Below are 21,342 nucleotides of genomic sequence, written 5' to 3'. Positions count from 1 at the left end.
AAATGAAATAAAATATTTTACTTCAACAAAACTGTTTCACTGCTATCTAAATTTAAAAAAAAAAGTCTGCCATTTTAACAGGTTTGATCAAAGTCATTTGCCACACCAACTTGCAGAAGCATGCAGGAAACAGGAAATGACACCACGTATTAACTATGAATTTTTATAAATATTTAGAAGAAATATGGTGTAAAATATATTTAAAAAGTTTGGTTACATCTAATGCAACTTTAAAGCATTTTTTAAAGCATTGTAAATGTTTACATTTAAAATTAATTCATTCATTAAGAATTGTCTCTTGAAACTTCTATAACCACATGAAAGCAACAAATACAAAATGTACATTATTAAGAACATGGCATGTGGTTTAAACTAGATATTTTAAAAAGATGTTTCATTTTCATTATACGTCATTAACTCATTAAACATTGTCACAACACTTTTCTTTCAAGCAACATTAGAGACATGTAACGAAAAGACAATTCAAGGAATCAGGTGAGGGTTGATGTACACTATTCGTCAGATGCCAATCCACCCCCACGTACGTCACAATTCACCTGTTGTTATGTTCTGATCAACAGCTTTGAATTTCTTGTAAACTCCAAGCATACGAAGGTACACGAAAAGGGCTGAGGAGCAGAATCAAATGAGAAACTATTAAAGGTTATAAAACTTGAGTGATTTATAGCGAATGCTGTGGCATGTGCTAGGCAAACCTCCCCTGCAGGGTTGAGAGTGAAGAAATGAAACAAGCAAGTCGAACCAGGACTTCCAGTAGGCCTTCAACCAGCCTCGCTTCTCGTGAGAACTGTGAGCTTTTCTCTGGTAGGGGTGTGAGGAAATAATTGTCCTCAGAATAAACATTTGAACAGTGCCTTGGGCATGCAGTCACATTTTAAGTAACCTGAAAATGAAAATCAGCTCACAACAGCATAAGGTTTATTGACATGTTTAACTCTACATAGATTCTTGGTATCTATGGTTCAGTGAAGAACTCCTAACATCCATGAAACTTTTCTAATGCACAAAAGGATCTTCATAATGGAAAAAAGGTTCTTCAAATTATTAAAATGTTTATTTTAAGAACTGTTCACAACAGTATAACTTATAAATGAATCTCAATCACAACTTAAATGAATAAATTAATAAATGAATGTTCTTGATGTCTATGTTTTCATGGAAACCCTTTAACATACACAGAACCCTTCTAATACCCCAAAATATGTAGTAGAAAACTCATGAAAGATGCTATTTAAAAAATCCACATCGTTTTATACATATTTGGGATTATGGGGGATGCCATTATGACGTGAAATGGTTACACTTAGTGAGCTACTGATGTTACCTGTTGCTCTGAAAATAAAATACTGATACGAGGACCACAGCTACTGAAAGAGCTTCCAGGCAGCGATGGATATAAGCATAGGCTTAAACCAAATGTTGTACCATTGATTTTCCCCACAAGGAGTCTAAAAGCCGCTGGATATTGAGAGAAATCAGCGCTTAAGAAACTCTTTTACTGTCTGCGGCTTCATGACAAGCGTTGCATGTTTACATCCTGCCAGGAGGGCATCTACCGTTTCTTTTCTCTGCCATTAGTACGCTCTTTCAGTAGATGTGGTCTACTAAAAGCCTCAAAGGCATCAGGGTTAAAGTGGAAAGAGCAAGACGCAGGTCTTTAGGAAGTTTTGTTCATCTACAGGCATCTTCTCATTCCCATAGAACTCGAGGTTTAAACTAAAATAGTTTTAAAAGGTCACATCCTTTCAAGTCATGGATGGATGGACGGATAAATACAATAAAATTTTCTAAAGCTTACTTTACTATGTACAAAATATGTAGTAGAAAACTCATGAAAGATGCTATTTAAAAAATCCACATCGTTTTATACATATTTGGGATTATAGGGGACACCATTATGGCATGAAATGGTTACACTCAGTGAGCTACTGGCATTACCTGTTGCTTTTTTTTACCGCAACAACTCGGAAAATAAAATACTGATACGAGGACCACAGCTACTGAAAGAGCTTACAGGTGGCGATGGATATAAGCGTAGGCTTAAACCAAACGTCGTACCATTGATTTTCCCCACAAGGAGTCTAAAAGCCCCTGGATATTGAGAGAAATCAGCGCTTAAGAAACTCTTTCACTGTCTGTGGCTTCATGACAAGCGTTGCATGTTTACATCCTGCCAGGATGGCATCTAGCGTTTCTTGTCTCTGCCATTAGGCTCTTTTAGTAGATGTGGTCTACTAAAAGCCTCAAAGGCATCAGGGTTAAAGTGGAAAGAGCAAGACGCAGGTCTTTAGGAAGTTTTGTTCATCTACAAGCATCTTCTCATTCCCATAGAACTCAAGGTTTAAACTAAAATAGTTTTAAAAGGTCACATCCTTTCAAGTCATGGATGGATAGATGGATGGATAAATACAATACAATTTTCAAAAGCTTACTTTAATATGTACAAAATATGTAGTAGAAAACTCATGAAAGATGCTATTTAAAAAAATCCACATCGTTTTATACATATTTGGGATTATGGAGGACACCATTATGACGTGAAATGGTTATACTCAGTGAGCTACTGGCGTTACCTGTTGCTTTTTTTTACCGCAACAACTCGGAAAATAAAATACTGATACGAGGACCACAGCTACTGAAAGAGCTTACAGGCGGCGATGGATATAAGCATAGGCTTAACCAAACATTGTACCATTGATTTTCCCCACAAGGAGTCTAAAAGCCCCTGGATATTGAGAGAAATCAGCGCTTAAGAAACTCTTTCACTGTCTGCGGCTTCATGACAAGCGTTGCATGTTTACATCCTGCCAGGATGGCATCTAGCATTTCTTGTCTCTGCCATTAGTACGCTCTTTCAGTAGACGTGGTCTACTAAAAGCCTCAAAGGCATCAGGGTTAAAGTTGAAAGAGCAAGACGCAGGTCTTTAGGAAGTTTTGTTCATCTACAGGCATCTTCGCATTCCCATAGAACTCGAGGTTTAAACTAAAATAGTTTTAAAATGTCACATCCTTTCAAGTCTGTCTACACCTCAGATTTTTAATAATACTTCTGGCATACAATATAACATCTAAGTGGCTTATGCAACTACCAGAAGCCATTGCTTTAAACGATCTCCATCTTTATTGTCCAAGACAATGCAGTCTAATCAGGCACGGTCCACCCATTTTCATACTTTGTTATGATTCTTATCCCATAGCGGTCTACCGCACTGACCTTTAACATTGGTGGTTACAGGCCCAATGTTAAAGGCCCATACAGACACACAGCTGCAGGGGTTAAGTGCTTGAAATGAAACCAGCAAACTGCAAATCCATCTAGCTTTGCTTTAGATGATCCTCCCATGGGTTTTTTTAGGTCTGGTCACAAGAGAGTTCAGGGAGATGACTGACAGCAAAGGCGAGCTAAGTATTCTCATTACAACCATCGTCTAAGGTTTCACCCAGCATTTGAAGGACGGAGGGATGCAGGTGTTTTCGACCTGCCCGGTGAACAGACTTTAAAGTTCTTGCATGTCACAACAGAGAGCTTATAGACCCTTAGAACTGTAGTGGCTATTATAATTGATGACAGCCATTTCAGTGCCTCTCTTTGGACAATGGAGATGAAATAATGACCGCCCCCAAGCGCATATTCATCTTATTAAACGTGATACCATATACCATGTAGTCCTTCATCACAATAATGGGATTGGGAACGCTACATTCCAAACCACTAGATTGTTCTAACCCAGGTGCGAATGGCCTTAAATTTTGTTGAATGATCTTGTAATCGAAACGGACAGCCAGTGGAGTGAAAGCGTTTGACGTTAGACATCTCAGATTCATTTATAGCGGTTAATGGTTATCATAGCCGGATATATGATTTAGGGTTAACGCTGGCCATTTTTAAATTGCGATTATGTGCTGGAGCTTTGTGAGTAGTTAAGTGTCAATCATTGTAGGCAATGAAGTCTTTGTCCATTGTCCCGTGTTAAGCTTCCAGGCATTCCATCCTCAGGCATTGTTCAGGTGTTAAGTGCCCTGACATTGAAGTGAATGAACTACTGAGGGGAGAGCTTCTTTATTGTTTGAAGAGAAGAGACCATTCCTCACTGATATCAGCCAAGGAAATCATTGGTAATAAATAATAAAACAAAGGATGGCGCGGGCTGAAAGCAAACCTGGTGAAAAAGAGTGAAGCCATTAAAAGCTGTGGGGCGTGAAGAAAGACTAATTGCCGCCTGCGAGCGTGTGCTTGGCAGAAGACTGCAAAGAAACGGCCTGTCACACACCAGGCTGCGATGCTGACCACGTATTTCCTGGAAGGAACCCACTTTTGGACCAATTTTTGGATTTAGCTTCTGAATATTACATTTTACCAATCTGATTACTCACTAAAAAGTCCCACAGATCATGTTTTTTATGCACTTTTATGTCTTATTTTGACATAAAAAGTGGTTATATCTAAGTGTGTGAGTTGTTTACTTACTTTTTAAAATTTGTCTTTCTATTAAAGTATTACTCCACTTCCAAAATAAAAATGTCCTGATAATTTACTCACCCCTATGTCATCCAAGATGTTCATGTCTTTCTTTTTTCAGACAAAAAGAAATTAAGTTTTTGAGGGAAACATTCCAGGATTATTCTCCATAATAGTGAACCTCAATGGTACTCAACAGATTGAAGGGTTTCAAAGGGCTCTACATGATCCCAGCCAAATTATAAGGTTCTTATCTAATGAAACAAAAAATTACAATTTATATACTTTTTAACCTCAAATGCTCCTCTGTCTAGCTCTGCGATGCGTATGCGTATGTGTATGCGTACCTGCTGGAGTCCTGCTGGAGTCGCTGTTGGACTGAGGTTTCTTTAGAAAAACAAGTGATTTATACACTTTTTGATCTTATATTTAACAATAATTATTGTAATTATATTGTAATATTGGCATTGTTTTATTTTTGTACTATGATTTTTTTCTCATCCAATATTTTGAGGAGACACTGCCTCCCTTCCCTCCTCAGAGGAAATGCCTCTGATACGAGACGATTTTAATTTAGCCATTTTAAAATCACATTACAATTCATTACATCATTCTTGATGTTACATAGTATCAAATTTAGTTTAATTGGGGTTGCTGGACTAAGCACGTCTGATGATTAAATATTAATTAAATTTGCCAAAATCTGAGAAATTTGCGCCATCAAATCCATTTGCAGACCATCATTGTTGTGTAATTATTTTAATTTTAAAATATTTAATATAAAAATTAAAATAAACCTTAAAATATCACAAATAATACCTTAAAACCTCAATGTATTTATTGTATACATAGTTTACTTAAACTGGATCATTTGATGAAGTAAGTAGAGAAAGTCCAAAGACAACATAGATGAGTCAGTAGGTGTATGATTATGGATGGATAAATACAATACAATATTCAAAAGCTGCAAAAAATCTGCAATTACACAAAAATAATTGACTAAGAGGCCAGTGCTCCTTGCCAACACAAGCTGGCCGAGGATAAATGAGCTCTAGTATGAACCACTGAAGTGCAGCTGGGTCATTAGGGCAGCCTGATATCTGAAACTTATTGAGTGCTGCGGTTCCCAGACTTTACCAGCAAACTGAGAGCAATTTTTATAATGAACATGTGAGGGGGAAGCAGGTGTGAATTGCAACTGAAAATGAAGAATAATGAAAACTCAACCAATTTAAGCCTACGGGCCACCCACACTTTGGTAGTTACTGGTAAACAGTAACCCTCTGTAGCTTCTCATCTAGAGCCATATCGCTTGAGTCTCTAAGTTCAGGTCAGGTATCCACCACACATCTATGGCTGGACAAAGCATCCTTTATTTTCCAAACTGCAGGGAAAGCAGGACTCCCATGGCCAATGCTTCCCCAGTCTCATTAAGCCATCAGCAGTGGGGCCGATAGAGGCGTAACCTCTCCGGCTTGACCCCATGGCTTTATCCCCCACACCTGGAGCGGACCACATAGGGCAAACAGCCAGAGTGAAATGGGGCAGCCAAACTTGTGGTGATTTCAGATAAGCACCACCGATGAGAATGAGCGAGTATATTAGCAAGCTCTGGAAGCACTACCTAAATAACACATCTCAGGGTGGGACGAGGTCATACGCATCCAACCAACATCGATGCACACCCACACAAAAACCTTCTTATTTATCCCCTGAGGTAACCTGGAGAGAAGAGAACTTGAGGGGGGGTTCAAAGCAAACCAGAGGGCTTGTAATCCTACCTAAGCATGAGATCTCTCTTGAAACACAACCACAAAAGAAAACGAAGGGAGGGGGAAAACCTGAGGCTAACCCAAGCAGCAAGTCAGACAACAATAAAAAGTCGACAGCCTATATTTAACTGTGGTGGGAATTTGGTGAGGAGTATACAGGAACACTTTGAATGCATGATGAAGGTCAACTTGGTCTGCACTTCCTCCACAGACTGCGCAGCGAGTTAGACTGTTTTCTCCCCCCCAATGTCGACGGACAAGGGGGGGAGATAAGCATTGTTTCCCAAAACAATGGGCCACTTCCAATAGCCCCCTCCCCTGTCCACAGACTCTCAAAGACTGGCATTCGCATATACTGTGTGAATACAGTGTGTGAAAGTAAGAAAAGCTGTTGAAAACTCTAGAAACGGAAGGTTGCGAAGAAAAAAAGACATTTCTTGGCTTTAGTATTGAGCAGATAGACTGCGAACACTCCAAACAAACAATGAAATTGTTTTGTAGCTTCAGTTTACCAGCATTCATCAATACATAACTCAAGGGTGTGAGATCTATCTGTCTGTCTGTCTGTCTATCTATCTATCTATCTATTCAAAAATCCAAAAATGGATGTTTTATGATTGAGTCATTGAATCATTCACTCAAGTAATTCATTCAAAATTAAAGTGACTCTATTAAAAGTAACTCTATTTATGAGTCAGATCAACAATAGCACTCTTGCTCATGTGATGTTGCACAGCACTAAAAATCCACACGAGAAATGTAACCTCAAAGTTGCAACCATTCCATAAGAATTTCCATTTCAGATAAATGTAGAACTACTTAGTTCATTTTTCATCCAGATTGCTTTCTGCATGTCATGCCCATCCACTTTCTACATTGGCAAGTATAGGAGCACATTGTGCCACACAGCTGAGCATCTCACATCTCACTCCAACCATCCCACTCAAGGCTTGATGAGGTTTCATCACTATTTTGACCATAAACCAAACATCCAGCAATTAACATTTCAAACAGCATTTTGTGTTGAAGCCCTGATCACACTTTGCAACTGATGCTGAATATGATTTCAATTCATAACTGATTGTTCTGAAGTGCAACAAAGACTGTAGTTTGAAAAAGAGGCCATTGAAATATTTACTCTCTGTGCTGGCATGGTAAAAAGATTAACCTTTTGATGAGTTGGTGAACTTTGTGAAAAGGAGCCTGAATAGGATATCGGTTTTCTGATAAGGGAGTCATAAAACTACAAAGGCAGACCTTATTTGTGTCAACTATTCATCAGATCATGAGATTTTTACACAAAATGGCTTTTGAGAGGCATTCAATGCATTGCATCTGTTTTATGTGAGGCTTTCACAATGCTTTGAAAAGAACAGAGTGACAGAATGAAACATGGAGAACAACTTCCAGAGCTTTGAGGCTCAAGTGAAAGTCAAGTGCTTCTTGAAAGTAACAAAAGATTCTTACTCATGCAATCCTGCATGAGTAAAAACAGTTTCTTGAAAGATAACATTATTAGGCTAAATAAGTACTATAAATTGCAAAGCAACTGATTGCTGATCTTGGATGTGTTTGTTTGCTTTGCAAAGGCATTGAAATATTGTTTCTTACTCACTGACCTTAAAGGAAGCAGGGTCGGACAGAGCGAGGGCTTGTCTTCTCAGCTCAGATATAGTCATCTGACATTGCTTGCACAGATCTGGCTTAGTCTCATCCCTGTCGGATTCAGAGACGCTCACGGCTCCTGCTCCTTCAGGTGGTGGTCTGCTGGCACACCTTTCCTCCTCCGCTGACAGTCTCTTCCTCGGGCTTAGCTCAAGTGAGATTGAAGACTCTCCACTCGAACAGCCTTCCACCTTTATGAAAGACAACAACATCAGGATGCAGAAAGACCTTGTATATTTAACATCTGTCAAAAATGGCTGATTATAAATACAGAACTTTCACATTACAGTACATTGCATATTATTAACTGCTTATTATATTACTAACAATTCTGTGTTTACTAAATAGTAATTAATAAGCAACATAAAACTCTAAACTTGTTGCAAGCTACTCTGCCACAATGAACAAACAGCAAGCTTGGGAATTTAAACAGAATACTGTAACTTCTCAGCGTCAGCTGTTTATTAGAGAACTTACAGATGACCGACTGATCTGGAACGCTCCTTGCGCATTCCCCTGCGTTAAATCCATCATCTCAGTAAAACGATCAAAACGCGGACATCTAGTGCACGTTATTGCGTCTATATTTGTCTACACACATTGATTAAGAAAACAGTTCATAGATAGTCAGTGGGAGCGCAAAGGAAAAAAGCATAACTCAATTCCCGTGAAGTTTTGCTTTGATCTAGTTCCATGACGACGCGAGTACGCGAGAGTGAAGTTTGACTGCTGTCAATGTGCGCGGCTCGGTCACTTGGTTGGAGGGGTGGAGCTGAGCGTTTAGTAGCTATTCAAACACTGAAATGCTGGTTCAAAGAGTTTAGACTGCGTTTGCACAAACAAAAAGTTAAAATAAAGTTGTTTTTAATGAATTAATTCCCTCACCGTTTAATAAACAGTGTGTTTTGTGATAATGCGTGCGTGTTAAAGAACTGAGCAACTCATGACCTAATCAAAACTGGTCAAACTGTTGAAAATTGAAAAGGGTTCATAATGAAATATGTGTAAGTAACAGCCAGTACACTTATCTTTTTTAAATAGTTGTATGTCTGAAAGAAAAAAATAATCAATAATAAAAATTGCTTCTAACATAAATTACGTCATCTTTTATATTAGAGCTACAGTTCACTTGTGTCGACTGTGAGATTACGGGTCTGTTGGAGTCTTTTGCTTATTACTCTGGCGCCACCCTGTGGTATTTAATTTAACTGCATTTTACCTCTGGGATTGCAATAAATTGTGGGAATGTTTGAATATTTAATTACTCATCTCTAAATATTTCATGTTGATTAAGTATATGCTGGAATCACGTGACATTACATTGCAATCCAAATATCGTCAATCTCCCGCCTCAAAAGAAACAAAAACCCTCATTCAGTCCTTTGTCTGTGACAGCGCAACTAGTCCTCTAAACCATCAATAACGGACCGTTTAACACGGGTGAGGAAAACGGCAAAATTTGCTGACAGAAATTTGCCTTTTTTTGTGACCGGCTATTATATTTGTAGCCTATAGACAGAAAACTTAATTTCTAAAAGTCAATTTCAGAACCTTTACTTGAACATTATTGTCTGTTTTTGTGCACCTTAATATTTATGAACACATCAGAATGATGCTTAAAGTCTTTTTTTCACGTTTAAAACGGAAAACTGCAACCTAGCTGTAGTATATTTTTAGATTTCAGAGTTGAATTGCCGAAATCTTAAGATCGCTGAAAAACTTTTAATTGAGCACAAAGTTCATTGTCGGATGAAAAATGTTGTTCAAAATGAAAGGCTTTATCTGAGATATTCATTGAATTGTAATGTAATGCATTTTGAATGTTTGTAGGTGAGTTGCTAAAGCGCAATTGATGGGGATGATGAGAGCTGTTCGTGGTGCTGATATGAACACAATCTCTACACAATGAAACCAGTGAAAACTTAGCATTCATATTTGCGAACCCCCAAATATCATAACCTTTAAATAGCTGAATAAGTTTTTTTTTAAGCGAAACAACCCACGTGGAGTATAATGAGCTGTAAATGAGTCAACTTGTGGAGTCTTTTGTCCATTCTCAAAGGCTTACCTTGGCTTTTCGCTTTAACAGATGACTAGTAAATCCAAAAATGATGTCAGCGTCCACGAAAAACGTCCCTATGTCAATCAGACTGGGCTTCTGCTTGTCCGACCCAGATGACCCGTTAGAGTTTTGTAAATCCATTGTGCAGCTTTGGATATATTTCCTCGCCCAGCTTACAGCAAACGTGGAGAAGTCATTGCAGCGCTCTGGAGTTCCGACTCATTTTACAAATGGTTCTCTTTGATTCCAAAGCAGTGGCATGGTCTTATCCAGAGGTTCCCTCTCAGGTAGATCCAACTGTTGACTCATTTAGATTGTCCGGTTTCTGTTCCAAATTACTTGCCGCGTATAAAATCATACATCCAAATTTTGAGACTCGTCAAAGCACGCAAAAACCCCATACAATCCACAAATGATCCATGCGCTCCTGGCATACATCCTTGTGAGATGAGCTGTCCACGCCTTGTCTTGTCTACACTGCAGGTCTAGCAGTGAACTCACGCGAGCCTGTTGAGGAGACTACCTTGAAGAACTCCACCTCTCTCTCTCTCTCTCGCTCTATCTCTCCCTCTCCGGTCTGATATCCTCGTGGCTACTAGTGTGGTCGCCCTCTCACTTGATGCTCATCCAGTGAGCGCTGCTCCCTGCAATTCTTCGCTTGCGATGTGACGGACGCGCATCATTTAGTGTTTCATTTTTAAACCATAGTTACTTTTCAGAGCTATAGTTTCACAACAGTGCCTAAATTAAAATTTCATCCTTAGGTCATGTTTATCTGAACAGATTTTGAGAAATTCAGCATTACATCACTTGCTCATTAATGGATCCTCTGCAGTGAACGGGTGCCGTCAGAAGGAGAGTCAGAAAAGCTGATAATCCAAGTAATCAACAGAACTCAGCTTCTTATCTTGTGAAGTGAAAAGTTAAGTGTTTGTAAGAAACAAATCCATCATTGAAACGCTTTTAACATAAAAAAGTCCTCTATCCAATAATATTGCTTTCTCCTGTGAAAAAGTCGTTTCGTCTGAATCAGTGGAGAAATATGTGACCCTGGACCACAAAACCTGGCATAAGGGTCAATTTTCTGAAATTGAGATTTATACATCTGAAAGCTGAATAATGAAAATCTGGAATTTAAGGGTAAAAAAAATTAATATTGAAAAAAAAATGTCTGTAAAGTTGTCCAAATGAAGTCCTACGCAATGCATATTACTAATCAAAATTAAGTTTTGACATATTTACGGTAGGAAATTTACAAAATATCTTCATGGAACATGATCTTTACTTAATATCCTAATGATTCTTGGCATAAAATAGAAATCAATCATTTTGACCCATACAATGTGTTTTCGACTATTGCTACAAATATACCCATTCTACTTAAGACTGGTTTTGTGGGGTCACATATGCACACGTTAAAACAAAACAGTTCTAAAACAGTTCTAAATTAATATGTTGATGGATTTTGATGTGAGAGGATAACAGATGCTTTTCCACTGGAGAAAGTGTTATTGTGAACAAGTATTTTAGCCTATTATGAATTTGTTTCTTACAAATACACAGCTTTTTGTTTCACAAGACGTTAGTTGATTGACTGGAGTCCTGTGGGCTACTTGGATTATTGTGATGTTTGATGTATCAGTTGTCTGGACCCTCATTCTGATGGCACCCATTCACTGCCAGAGAACCAGTAGTAAGAAAGTACTGTAATGCAAAATTTCTCCAAATCTGTTGGTGAACAGAAACAAACTTATCTACATCTTGGATGGTTTAATATTAGTAAGTTTTCATTTGTAGGTTAACTATTCCTTTAAAACTGATGCTTACTTACAGTATATGAGAATCCATATGCTGTCTCTAAGTGTTTTTGATTGATCATAAGGTTTCTGCATGACACAAAATAATCTCATATTTTAGCAGATAAACATAGCTAAACCATTTGTTTACTGGAAGGTGAAAAGTGCTTGCCATTTATTGTTTTTCATTGCAAGAAACTTTTAAAACAACTTTTTTTTAATTATTATTATTTGCTTATTTATAACATGTACTTATAGCTTTGTTGTGGCGATGAAAAGCTCATTTCAAATCTTGCCATTATTTTTGAACACCAGATCCTTCTTCACCAAAGCGGATCCACCAAAAGGCTCCCTGGTGTGCGCTTTCTGAGCAGCCGAATGCAAAACCATCCTGTTATTGAGCAGCTTAAATACGAAGCTTAATACGCTAGATAAAGTCGGTTATTTGCTGGGCTTTGAAAGCCGAACACAGGACATTACTGCAGCCCTCTTAATAAAAACTCTTATCTCGAGCATACAGAGGAGCATGCTGTAGATAAGCAGGCAGGCATTATTGCAATAATATACTCGTTCCTGTAGACTGTCTTTTGAAGGAGCGGGGTTTTGTCGGTCCGATTAAAGGGAATTAGGCGGTTGACTGTTGACAAGTCTGATTGTGAATTGGAAGTGATATCGGCTCATCGACTTGGCCCAATATACAAAGGCGTAAGTTGCAGTGATAGCCAGAGCGTGCAAGCAGTGTTTCAGATTAATTTGGATGGCGAAGGGGGTCGCTCATGCATTAGTCCTTTAGGACCTCGTGATTACAATCCATTGTAAAGGTGATTTACCACGTACACAAGCCTTTCTCTCAATCTCCTCTCCGGGAGAGCGCAGGGTCATCCCGACACGATGACAAAATTCCACGGATCGGGTCTCACGGGAGCGCTGCTCGACATCTGCTGCCCTTGCGCATGTACGCAAATCGCTCCGGGCTCCTCATTAAGACTGCTGAAATATCTTCCACTCTGACTCAACATACTGAGCTCCGCCAGTGGGGTGCAAGAAGGAGCGTTTAGCAAATATTGCCGCTATTTAGGACGCGCTTCTGAGATCAAGAAGAAAGAAAGCGACTAGCGCCTGAGAGGACACGGATAAACAGAATATGTGATTGGATTGAACGCTCATGAATAATTTATCAATAACAAAGGACAGCAAAATATGGTTCCATTGATGCATTCGACTGGAGCGAGTTTTTAGAGTGAATTACGGGGGTGCCATTAAGGGCCAAACACAAGGTTGGGGGGATCTTGAAAATTACACGTGGATATTGAAAATTACAAGATTTACTCATAGTGCACATTTTCATCTGGTATTAAAATGCTTTTTTTTTTTTAAATGCTACAAAAGTCGTCTGAGGTAACCACTGAGGTAGACCGCAGGAGCAGTTTCTTAGAACATCTATCATATTATAATTAGGGGAGAGTTGGGTAAGATGAGCCTTTTTTTTTACTTATGTGGCCCTCAAGATAAGGGAAAATGAGGCAGAAGTACAATGAAAGCATCTAAAGTAATTTCAAGATCATTTCAATTTATCATAATGTATCTATGACAAAAGGTTCTAAAATGATGGCTTATTATAAAAAAGTGTAAAAACTGACCATCTGACTGAATCTGATTCAAAAACATGTGAAATCTTAAAGATATTTACCTATTTTAAAAACGTAATAATCAAATTTAATTTTACAACGTGTTATGTTTATCTTCTTAAAGCTAGCTTTTAAAATAAAATCGACTAAATGAAGTTTAATTTTCAATCTTTAATTGTTTGCATTTCTAAAACAATATGTTAAACACCAAAGTTTAAACCTTCCTAAAAACAGACTAAATAGAGAGTTGAGTAAAATTAGATAAAACTGAATTAGAATGAAGAAATAAATGTCACTGAATCTAATACACATTTAAGTCAAAAGATTCTTGGCATGGTAGCTTTTCTGCAATGTCAAACAGAGCATTAGGGAGTACAGGTGGAAAGATATATTTGATTATAATGTGATAATGACTGACTTGTGAGCAGCCACAATGTGCAGCCGCAGGTCCTCAGTGAGCTCCTTTGTCATAGCCATGACTTTCCATAAACCAACAGCAGAGAGCTTCTGTTTTTCACCTGTTCAGTTGATTGAAACAGCTGTTCCCAATGAATCAGGGTAATTAGGATGCTTTATAACAGCTTGGACTATTTGGAATGGTATAGAACTTTGGATTTTCCCATAGACTGTGATAGTTTCCACAAGGGTATGAATAATTTTGGACATGCCACTTCTTGTTCAAATGTAAATAAAAGCTGAGAAATATTTTTTTTCCACAATGATGCCTCTTGTACAGTACATCGTCTTATTATCTTTTAGGAGAGGCCTGTGTCATTTCCGGTCCAAAAAAAAAAAAAAACTTGCTGGTTGAATAAAAGTAACTTCTAAATCAGAATTTGCCAGGGGTATGTATAATTTCAGGCTTGACTGTATATAAATATAATAAACTATAACCAGATATGTAATATTACAATAAAGTACCAGTTTATACTTTTTACCACTTACTTTTAACTTAATGTCAGTGCCTTATGGTGGGGTAAGTTAAAGTGCTGGCTTAATTAACCCCACCCCACATTTGCTCACTTTGCCCCATAGCTGGCATTAAAAAAAATAGCTAGCTTACCAATTCAGGCTAATATTTTGCTAAATGATTTGCATGGTTGTATATGTTGCTAAATCACCTATATGCATCATAAATATTTTTAGACCTGGATAAATTTGCTTTGATGTAACAGCCATTACATCTGTCATGCTAAAATTTTACTTTGACAAGCCAAAAACTGTTTATAAAGTAAACGGGTGCCTTCCACTCCTCCCATGTGTTTTTCCTTTTCACAGTCTGGCAGAAATGATGGGTGATTCCAAAATAAAATTGGCAATTTAGAAATTGCTTATAAATTCCACAAACAATTTCAAAGAAGATGACAAAACACATAAATTAAACATGAAATTCTGACCCCCGCTCTGCACATTTTCCACATGTCTAGACCAGTGGGGGAACCAGTTTGTTTAAAAAACAATTTCACGTTGAGCTTGACGCTAGGGGCGCCAAAGGACGGAGGGAAAGCACATCAGCCTTGTTTAAGCTGGTCAAGCTGGTCTTCCAGCCTGACCAGAAGATGTGGTGAAAACCTATCTAAAACCAGCCATAAATCCAACAAAAACAGCAAACTGTTTGTTTGTTTGTTTGTTTGTTTTTAAGAATACAATCAAAACAACTGTATAGGCTAACTCGATTATGTAAACTGGGATGTTGTTTGATATGTTGCTCTGTCGTGGATTATGATTCTACTTTAATTTGCAATTCATGAGATGTTTCTCCAGTCCCCCTCTACTGTGCCCCTCTTGATTACGGGACACATGCACAATCGATTTGTTCTTACGCAGTTTGATGTGGGTGTTTGATGCACAGCTTGGACTCTAATTAAAAGCAGGGTCACAGGTCGGTCTTTTGCTTGGTTAATGAACTGATGAAACTGTTGAGACGCGATAATTGTGACTATTGATTTGCATGACAGTTTGCACTCATCTGTGTTTGTTCGCTCTCATCACCTAGTCGCACCGTTGTCAAACCTTAAGACAAAGTGTTTAAGGAAAATTTAGGACTCGGACAGTTTAATCAGGCGGGAAACCGGGACCAGCAAAAACCGTCAATGGTCCCCAAGAGAATTAGGAGGTTCAGCACCACGGACAGCACACCACTGCAACTACTTGTCAGTCTAAAGGGAAAAAAATGCATAATATCTACTGGTCAGTTTGGTGTATGCTTGTTGTGTTATTTTTAGCTCTAGACAGTGAGATGAAGAGCACAAGTCGATTATGAGCTTGAATAGGCAAAATGAAAATACAAGTTCAGCAACTAATTAAAAGTCAGCATTCCCAGAAGGAAACACAAGGGGGCACAAGCAAGAAAGAAAATGATTTCTAAAGAAAAAGAGCGGTTTTTAGATTTTAATTTTTTTTAATGTGTCAGACATGTGTGTGTATATATACACTACCGTTCAAAAGTTTGGGGTCAGTAAGACTTGTAATAGTCTTTAAAGAAGTCTCTTTTGCTCATCAAGGCTGCATTTATTTGATTAAAAATACAGAAAAAAACAGTAATATTGCAAAATGTTTTTACAATATAAAATAATGTTTTTTTTGTTTGTTTTTTGTTTTGTTTTTTAACATACTTTAAAATAGAATTTATTCCTGTGATGAAAAGCTGAATTTTTATCAGCTGTTACTCCAGTCTTAAGTGTCACATGATCCTTCAGAAATCATTCTAATATGTTGATTTATTATTAGAATGATCAATGTTGGATAATATCAACAGTTGTGCTGCCAAATATTTTTTTGGAACTTGTGATTTTTTTTTTTTTTTTTTTTTTTTTTCAGGATTCTTTCATGAATAACAAGTTTAAAAAGTACAATGTTTATTCAAAATATAAATATTTTATAACAATGTAAATTATTTATTATTAACTTTTAATAAACTTTTAATTATTAACTTAATACATCCTTGGTGAATAAAACTATTAATTTCTTTAAAAAAATAAACAATAAAAATGTACTGACCTCAAACTTTTGAATGGTAGAGTGTATATATATATATATATATATATATATATATATATATATATATATATATATATATATATTGTCAAACCTTAAGACAAGGTTAAAAAGCAACATCTAAAAGGAATCTTAAAAGGAAACAACCTATTAACTTCTAAACTGTTCTGCAGTAGAACTATGAAGGCTAAAAAACATTAAACAATTAAATATCACTCAGACAATTAGATTTTGGCATCCTGCATAAGTCAACACTTTATGATACAGCATGTGAGTTAATAGCATACACTTTACACTATATAATAACAGCACAAATACACAGCAAGTTTTCAGCATTTGCAACAAACAATACGTATTATAATAAATAGTTATAGGCTACTCTTAAAAATTTAAACTGTTTTAGTACAAAAATTGAAGTCACAATCCAGCGACCCATCTCAGGACACTTGTGTTCAAATAATAAGCTAACAAACAGTCACAAAGCATATTATTTTCATCTCATCATTGTCCCAGAACCAGACACAGTGAGACAGTGTCTCCCTGATCAAGTGGTCCTAAACATTTCACAATTTTGAGACAGAACTGTTGAACTGTTAAGAACCACTGCACCAGAGAGACCAAATAAAGTCCGGAGAAAGAAACCGATGACATCCATATCTGAAGTTGTCCATTAAGTCCTCTGCAGCAGTAACAAGGGCAGTAAGCATTTCTTGAGTTCGAAAACAGCAAGCTGGTCGGAAGCTGAACTACACTTAAACGCGACGCTTGGAGAAAACGAGACGCAAGGCCTGACGCACGTGTGCATAGAACAAACAAACAAACTAAAAACTTTCGATAAAGTAAATCCTCTTTAAAATTATGCTCTTAATAAAATGCATATCGTGGAGCCTCTGGTTCACGTCAGGCGCATCTGGTATTTGTTCCAAGACATGAAACCAACGATTAAAAAGCGCAAAGTGCTCTTCTGGAACCGTCTTGGCTCGGCGATACACAACTTGGGTGTGCAGTAAGTCTTTTATACTGTGTGGTGCGTGTACAATTCACACTGAGCTTTTCATTCAAACCAGAATGACGACTCTTCAGGTCCGACCGGCTTTTCTGGGTTCCTGGGCAAAACGAGCACTCAGCGCTGCATTTTACGTTTGTTTTTATCATATGCATGTACTCTTAAACCACTGTGATTTAAATCCCAAGTATTTCTTCTCAAAAATGTGTATGAACCTTATTATAGGGTAGACTTATTACAATGTCAAACGACGTGGCAAGTAAACAAAGACCCAAAACTGCTCTTACAACAAACGCCATTTTTGCGCCGTTTTTGCAACTGCTTTTAAGCAACTGTCAAGTTGATTTTTGGAGGATGAAGTCAGTTGCCCTTAGGTTCACACAGCTGTCCTAGCAGAGTTCATCACATTAACATTGAACACGTTACACTAACGTTTGACAACAAATGTAATTTTTTTTTTCTTGATTTTTATATAGTTACATAATTTAAAACTTAAAATATCCTGTCTGTTATCACCCATCCATTCTCCAAATAATTTCTCATTAGTTGGGTCATAGTAGGCTATCTGTTGTAATTTGAAGTCAAAATGATTCATCAATCAGCACAAGTTCACAATAGCCAGATCATTTAAATCATTAGCAGCATTCCATAGTGTTGTATATGCTGGTATTTAGAGTTTCTTTAGATCAAAGAAAGGTGAAAGATTTGAGCCAGATGGAGTCATTAGACATTTTAGTCATCACTTCTAGTTTTTTTCTTCATGACTTGTGCTTAACACATGATGTAAAAAGTATACAAGTTTTTTTGTAATTGTTTTTTTTTCTTTGTGTTTCTTTGTATAATATGCAAGCTATTTTGAAATTGTATAAAATAGAAAATATAATAGTAAATATTGTTGTCTTTTCTCTCTCTCTCTCTCTCTCTCTCTGCAGGACAATTTAGTTTTAATAACATGTTTATCCTACTCCTGTCCTACAAATACAGGAGGACAGGAAGACATGTTAAAGACATACAGACATGAAAAGTAGAACACAAAAAGTATGTATTTTAAGATAATTTTGTTGATGTGGCAATTTAAAACTGGTTCATTAAGAAAAATCAAACATCAATTATATTACAAGAAATACAGATTTACTGAAGAATAAAATTACATTAAAAATTGTGTTTTTTGATGAAAACCTTTCCCGGTGAACAAAAATTCAAACATCAATCATTTGAATATTAAATGAATACAGATTTACTGCAGAATAAAACTACAAAATTAATTTAGGTTTGCAAACAAATTTTTCTAGATACCTATATAACAAATTGGTCATTTAATTTCCAAGGAAAACTTTAATGAAACATTCAACATTTTTGAAACATCAAACTTTTCTCTTTTATTTTTAGTTTTTTTAGGCAGCCATAACTATCAAGTGCTCATTTTATTTTTATATACACTCTTAAAAATAAAGGTGCTTTAAGAGGTTCTTCACAGCGAGAACCATTTTTGGTTCCATATAGAACCATTCAGTCAAAGGTTCTTTAAAGAACCATTTTTTTTTAAGGTTCTTCAGATGTTAAAGGTCCTTATGGAACCATTTAAAAAAAGTTTTTTTATATGGCATCGTGAAGCACCTTTATTTTTAAGAGTGTATGGTCTAACAGCAAGAAATGTGGTTTTAACGGTTTTCAGATAAAGACATTTTTAAATGTTAAACGTATATTAATAAAAGCAACACATTTTAATCAGAAAAATAAAAATGTACCTCATGTGGATAAAAAGCTTTTGCTAAATGAATAAATGTAATCATCACACCATCACAGAAAAGATTAATACAGAAATGTATATGCAGAAATGATTATGATTCCTGAACATAGCAATGCATTCAAATCTAAAAGCTGTTTACTGTTAAAGCGCAATGGACATTTGGTTTTAAAAAAAAAACATTTTTTTGAAAATTGAGATGATAATGGCAGGAAGTGACAGCTAGCCTCCTTAGGATCTTGTTGGACAAGAAGCAATCCTGATAAACTCCCCATTCTAGAGAACAGACAGAACAGAACAAAAAATGTAAGCACACTTCTGCATTCTCTGCATTCAGTGTGGTTGCAGTTTAGAGGTCATTTGATAATAAGTCATAAGCTTTCAGTCATAATGAGCAAAAACAAAACAAACAACAACAAAAACAATTTTCATAAAATATTGTACAATTTGCACTATCCCATTTACAAGAAAGATAAAAATTAAAGTTTTTACTCCACTGCATACACTATCGTTTTACCTACAATATATAAAACAATATATCAATCAATAAATGAAAAGAATAAGTATTTAACCCTCTGGTGCTGCTTGTGTGGCAGTCAAAAGTTATTTTTTTTCCTTGTCAATTAATAAATAAATGCACTGTATTTTAATATATATATACAGTAGTCAACATTCGTTATCCTAAGACAAGAACAGGTATTGTTTTGGTTTTGGGGCAACTTTGTTGAAAGGTTTTGATCCACTGTTGACTACTATATATCTGTAGAGAACCCAGTGATATGTAATTTTGTATTTATAGAGGATTTTATGGTACTAAATTATATTTATGGAATCTATTGATTGTTAACCCTTTTTGAGCATACACCTGAAAATGACAACTGTTAAGAATCTTGAATGCTTTGGAGCACAGACTTAAGTTAGGTCTTTTTTTAAGACAACACTTGGCAGATTATTGCTGGAAAAAAAATATCGCTTAAAAGGGTGAAACTAAAAATGCACAAAACACTATTGTTTTCATTTGATATAAAATATATATATTCCGAAACATATTTTACTCAAAAACTGTGAGAATCAAAACTAATAAATCTAAACAAGCAGTGTTTCAAATTTGAGGTTACAGTTTTTCTCAATTGCTTAAACACATTTCTTGAAATTATGCCTCTTATTTGCGAAACTCTAAACACAAATCCACAACTCCTAACTCAATTCCCCAAACTTCTTATATTGAGGTCAAAATGAAGCTCTCCACTCAAAACAACACAATCTTGCTGAAAAACCAAACTTTGCTCTCAGACATGACACACAAATCCTCAAAAACACACACACACTACAACACAGTTTTACACACTGATGAGATAAATTCAAAACAATACAACCAAAACAATCCAAATAAAAAACTTTTCACATGATGAAAACAACAAATATATGCCTTTGCAAGTGTTTTATTCCTTAATTTAATGTACTGTAGAGTACAGTACAAAACAGCAAACAACAACAAAATATAATTTTTCTGCCCAGAATCCTGTCTTTGGTCTGGGACAGGCCAAAGAACCTCTTCAGCATCACAGGCTAAATTAGCCCTGGCCAGGCAGCAGGGGTCAAATCCTCTTGCATGCCTGATCCAACCCTGGCACTCATCAACTAAAATATAGGAGACTGCTTGTCTTCTTGTCCTTGCTCTTCCTCTGTCTCTTCCACGTTGTCGTCATCGTCCTCCTTCTTCTCCTCCTCTTCCTCTTTCACCTCCTACTCTTCCTCTTCAAAATTACACATTACTGTATGTGGGATACTGATTGAAAAAGACTGGATAGGATTCACAGTTACACTTGTACTGTACTAGTGGTATGAGAAAAAAAATAAAAATGCATTACAGTGTCATTGTGAAACAGCAAAGAAAAATAAATATGGGCACAAAGGTAAAAATAAAAATTAGAAAGTCTACTGTCAGATTTTGTAACTCCTGCGTTGTCCTCTGTCTATATACAGTATGCTTTCCAATTGAAGGTTCAAGAGATGTACCTTTGAGCTATTTCAGAGAACTGCTTTATCATTGGTTGATATACATTATCTTCATTAGTGAAAGTCAAGATTCACTTGAATAAATTCATGGCAAATTTATCTAATCAGTTGTATGAATGTACCAAAGCAATCACAACTTGATCAGAAGAATGAGAAGCTTTTTATGATGT

General features: G+C 36.5%; 1 protein-coding gene across 1 annotated transcript in view; it reads right to left on the bottom strand.

Moving 5' to 3' along the window:
• The window catches only part of kif26ab (kinesin family member 26Ab), a 104,026-nt gene extending 93,906 nt beyond the window's left edge, over positions 1-10,120 (bottom strand). Inside the window, exons 1-2 of the mRNA XM_073826597.1 lie at positions 9,986-10,120; positions 7,872-8,108 (exon numbers count right to left, since the gene is read on the bottom strand). Of these exons, the coding sequence (XP_073682698.1) occupies positions 7,872-8,108; positions 9,986-10,120 (372 nt within the window). The remainder of the gene's footprint in view (positions 1-7,871; positions 8,109-9,985) is intronic.
• Between the last annotated feature and the right edge of the window lie 11,222 nt (positions 10,121-21,342).

This window comes from Garra rufa, chromosome 21 (genome assembly GCF_049309525.1).
Source record: "Garra rufa chromosome 21, GarRuf1.0, whole genome shotgun sequence".
NCBI lineage: Eukaryota > Metazoa > Chordata > Actinopteri > Cypriniformes > Cyprinidae > Garra > Garra rufa.
The sequence above is the reverse complement of the archived record's forward strand: the minus strand, read 5'-3'. Positions and strand labels throughout refer to the sequence as shown.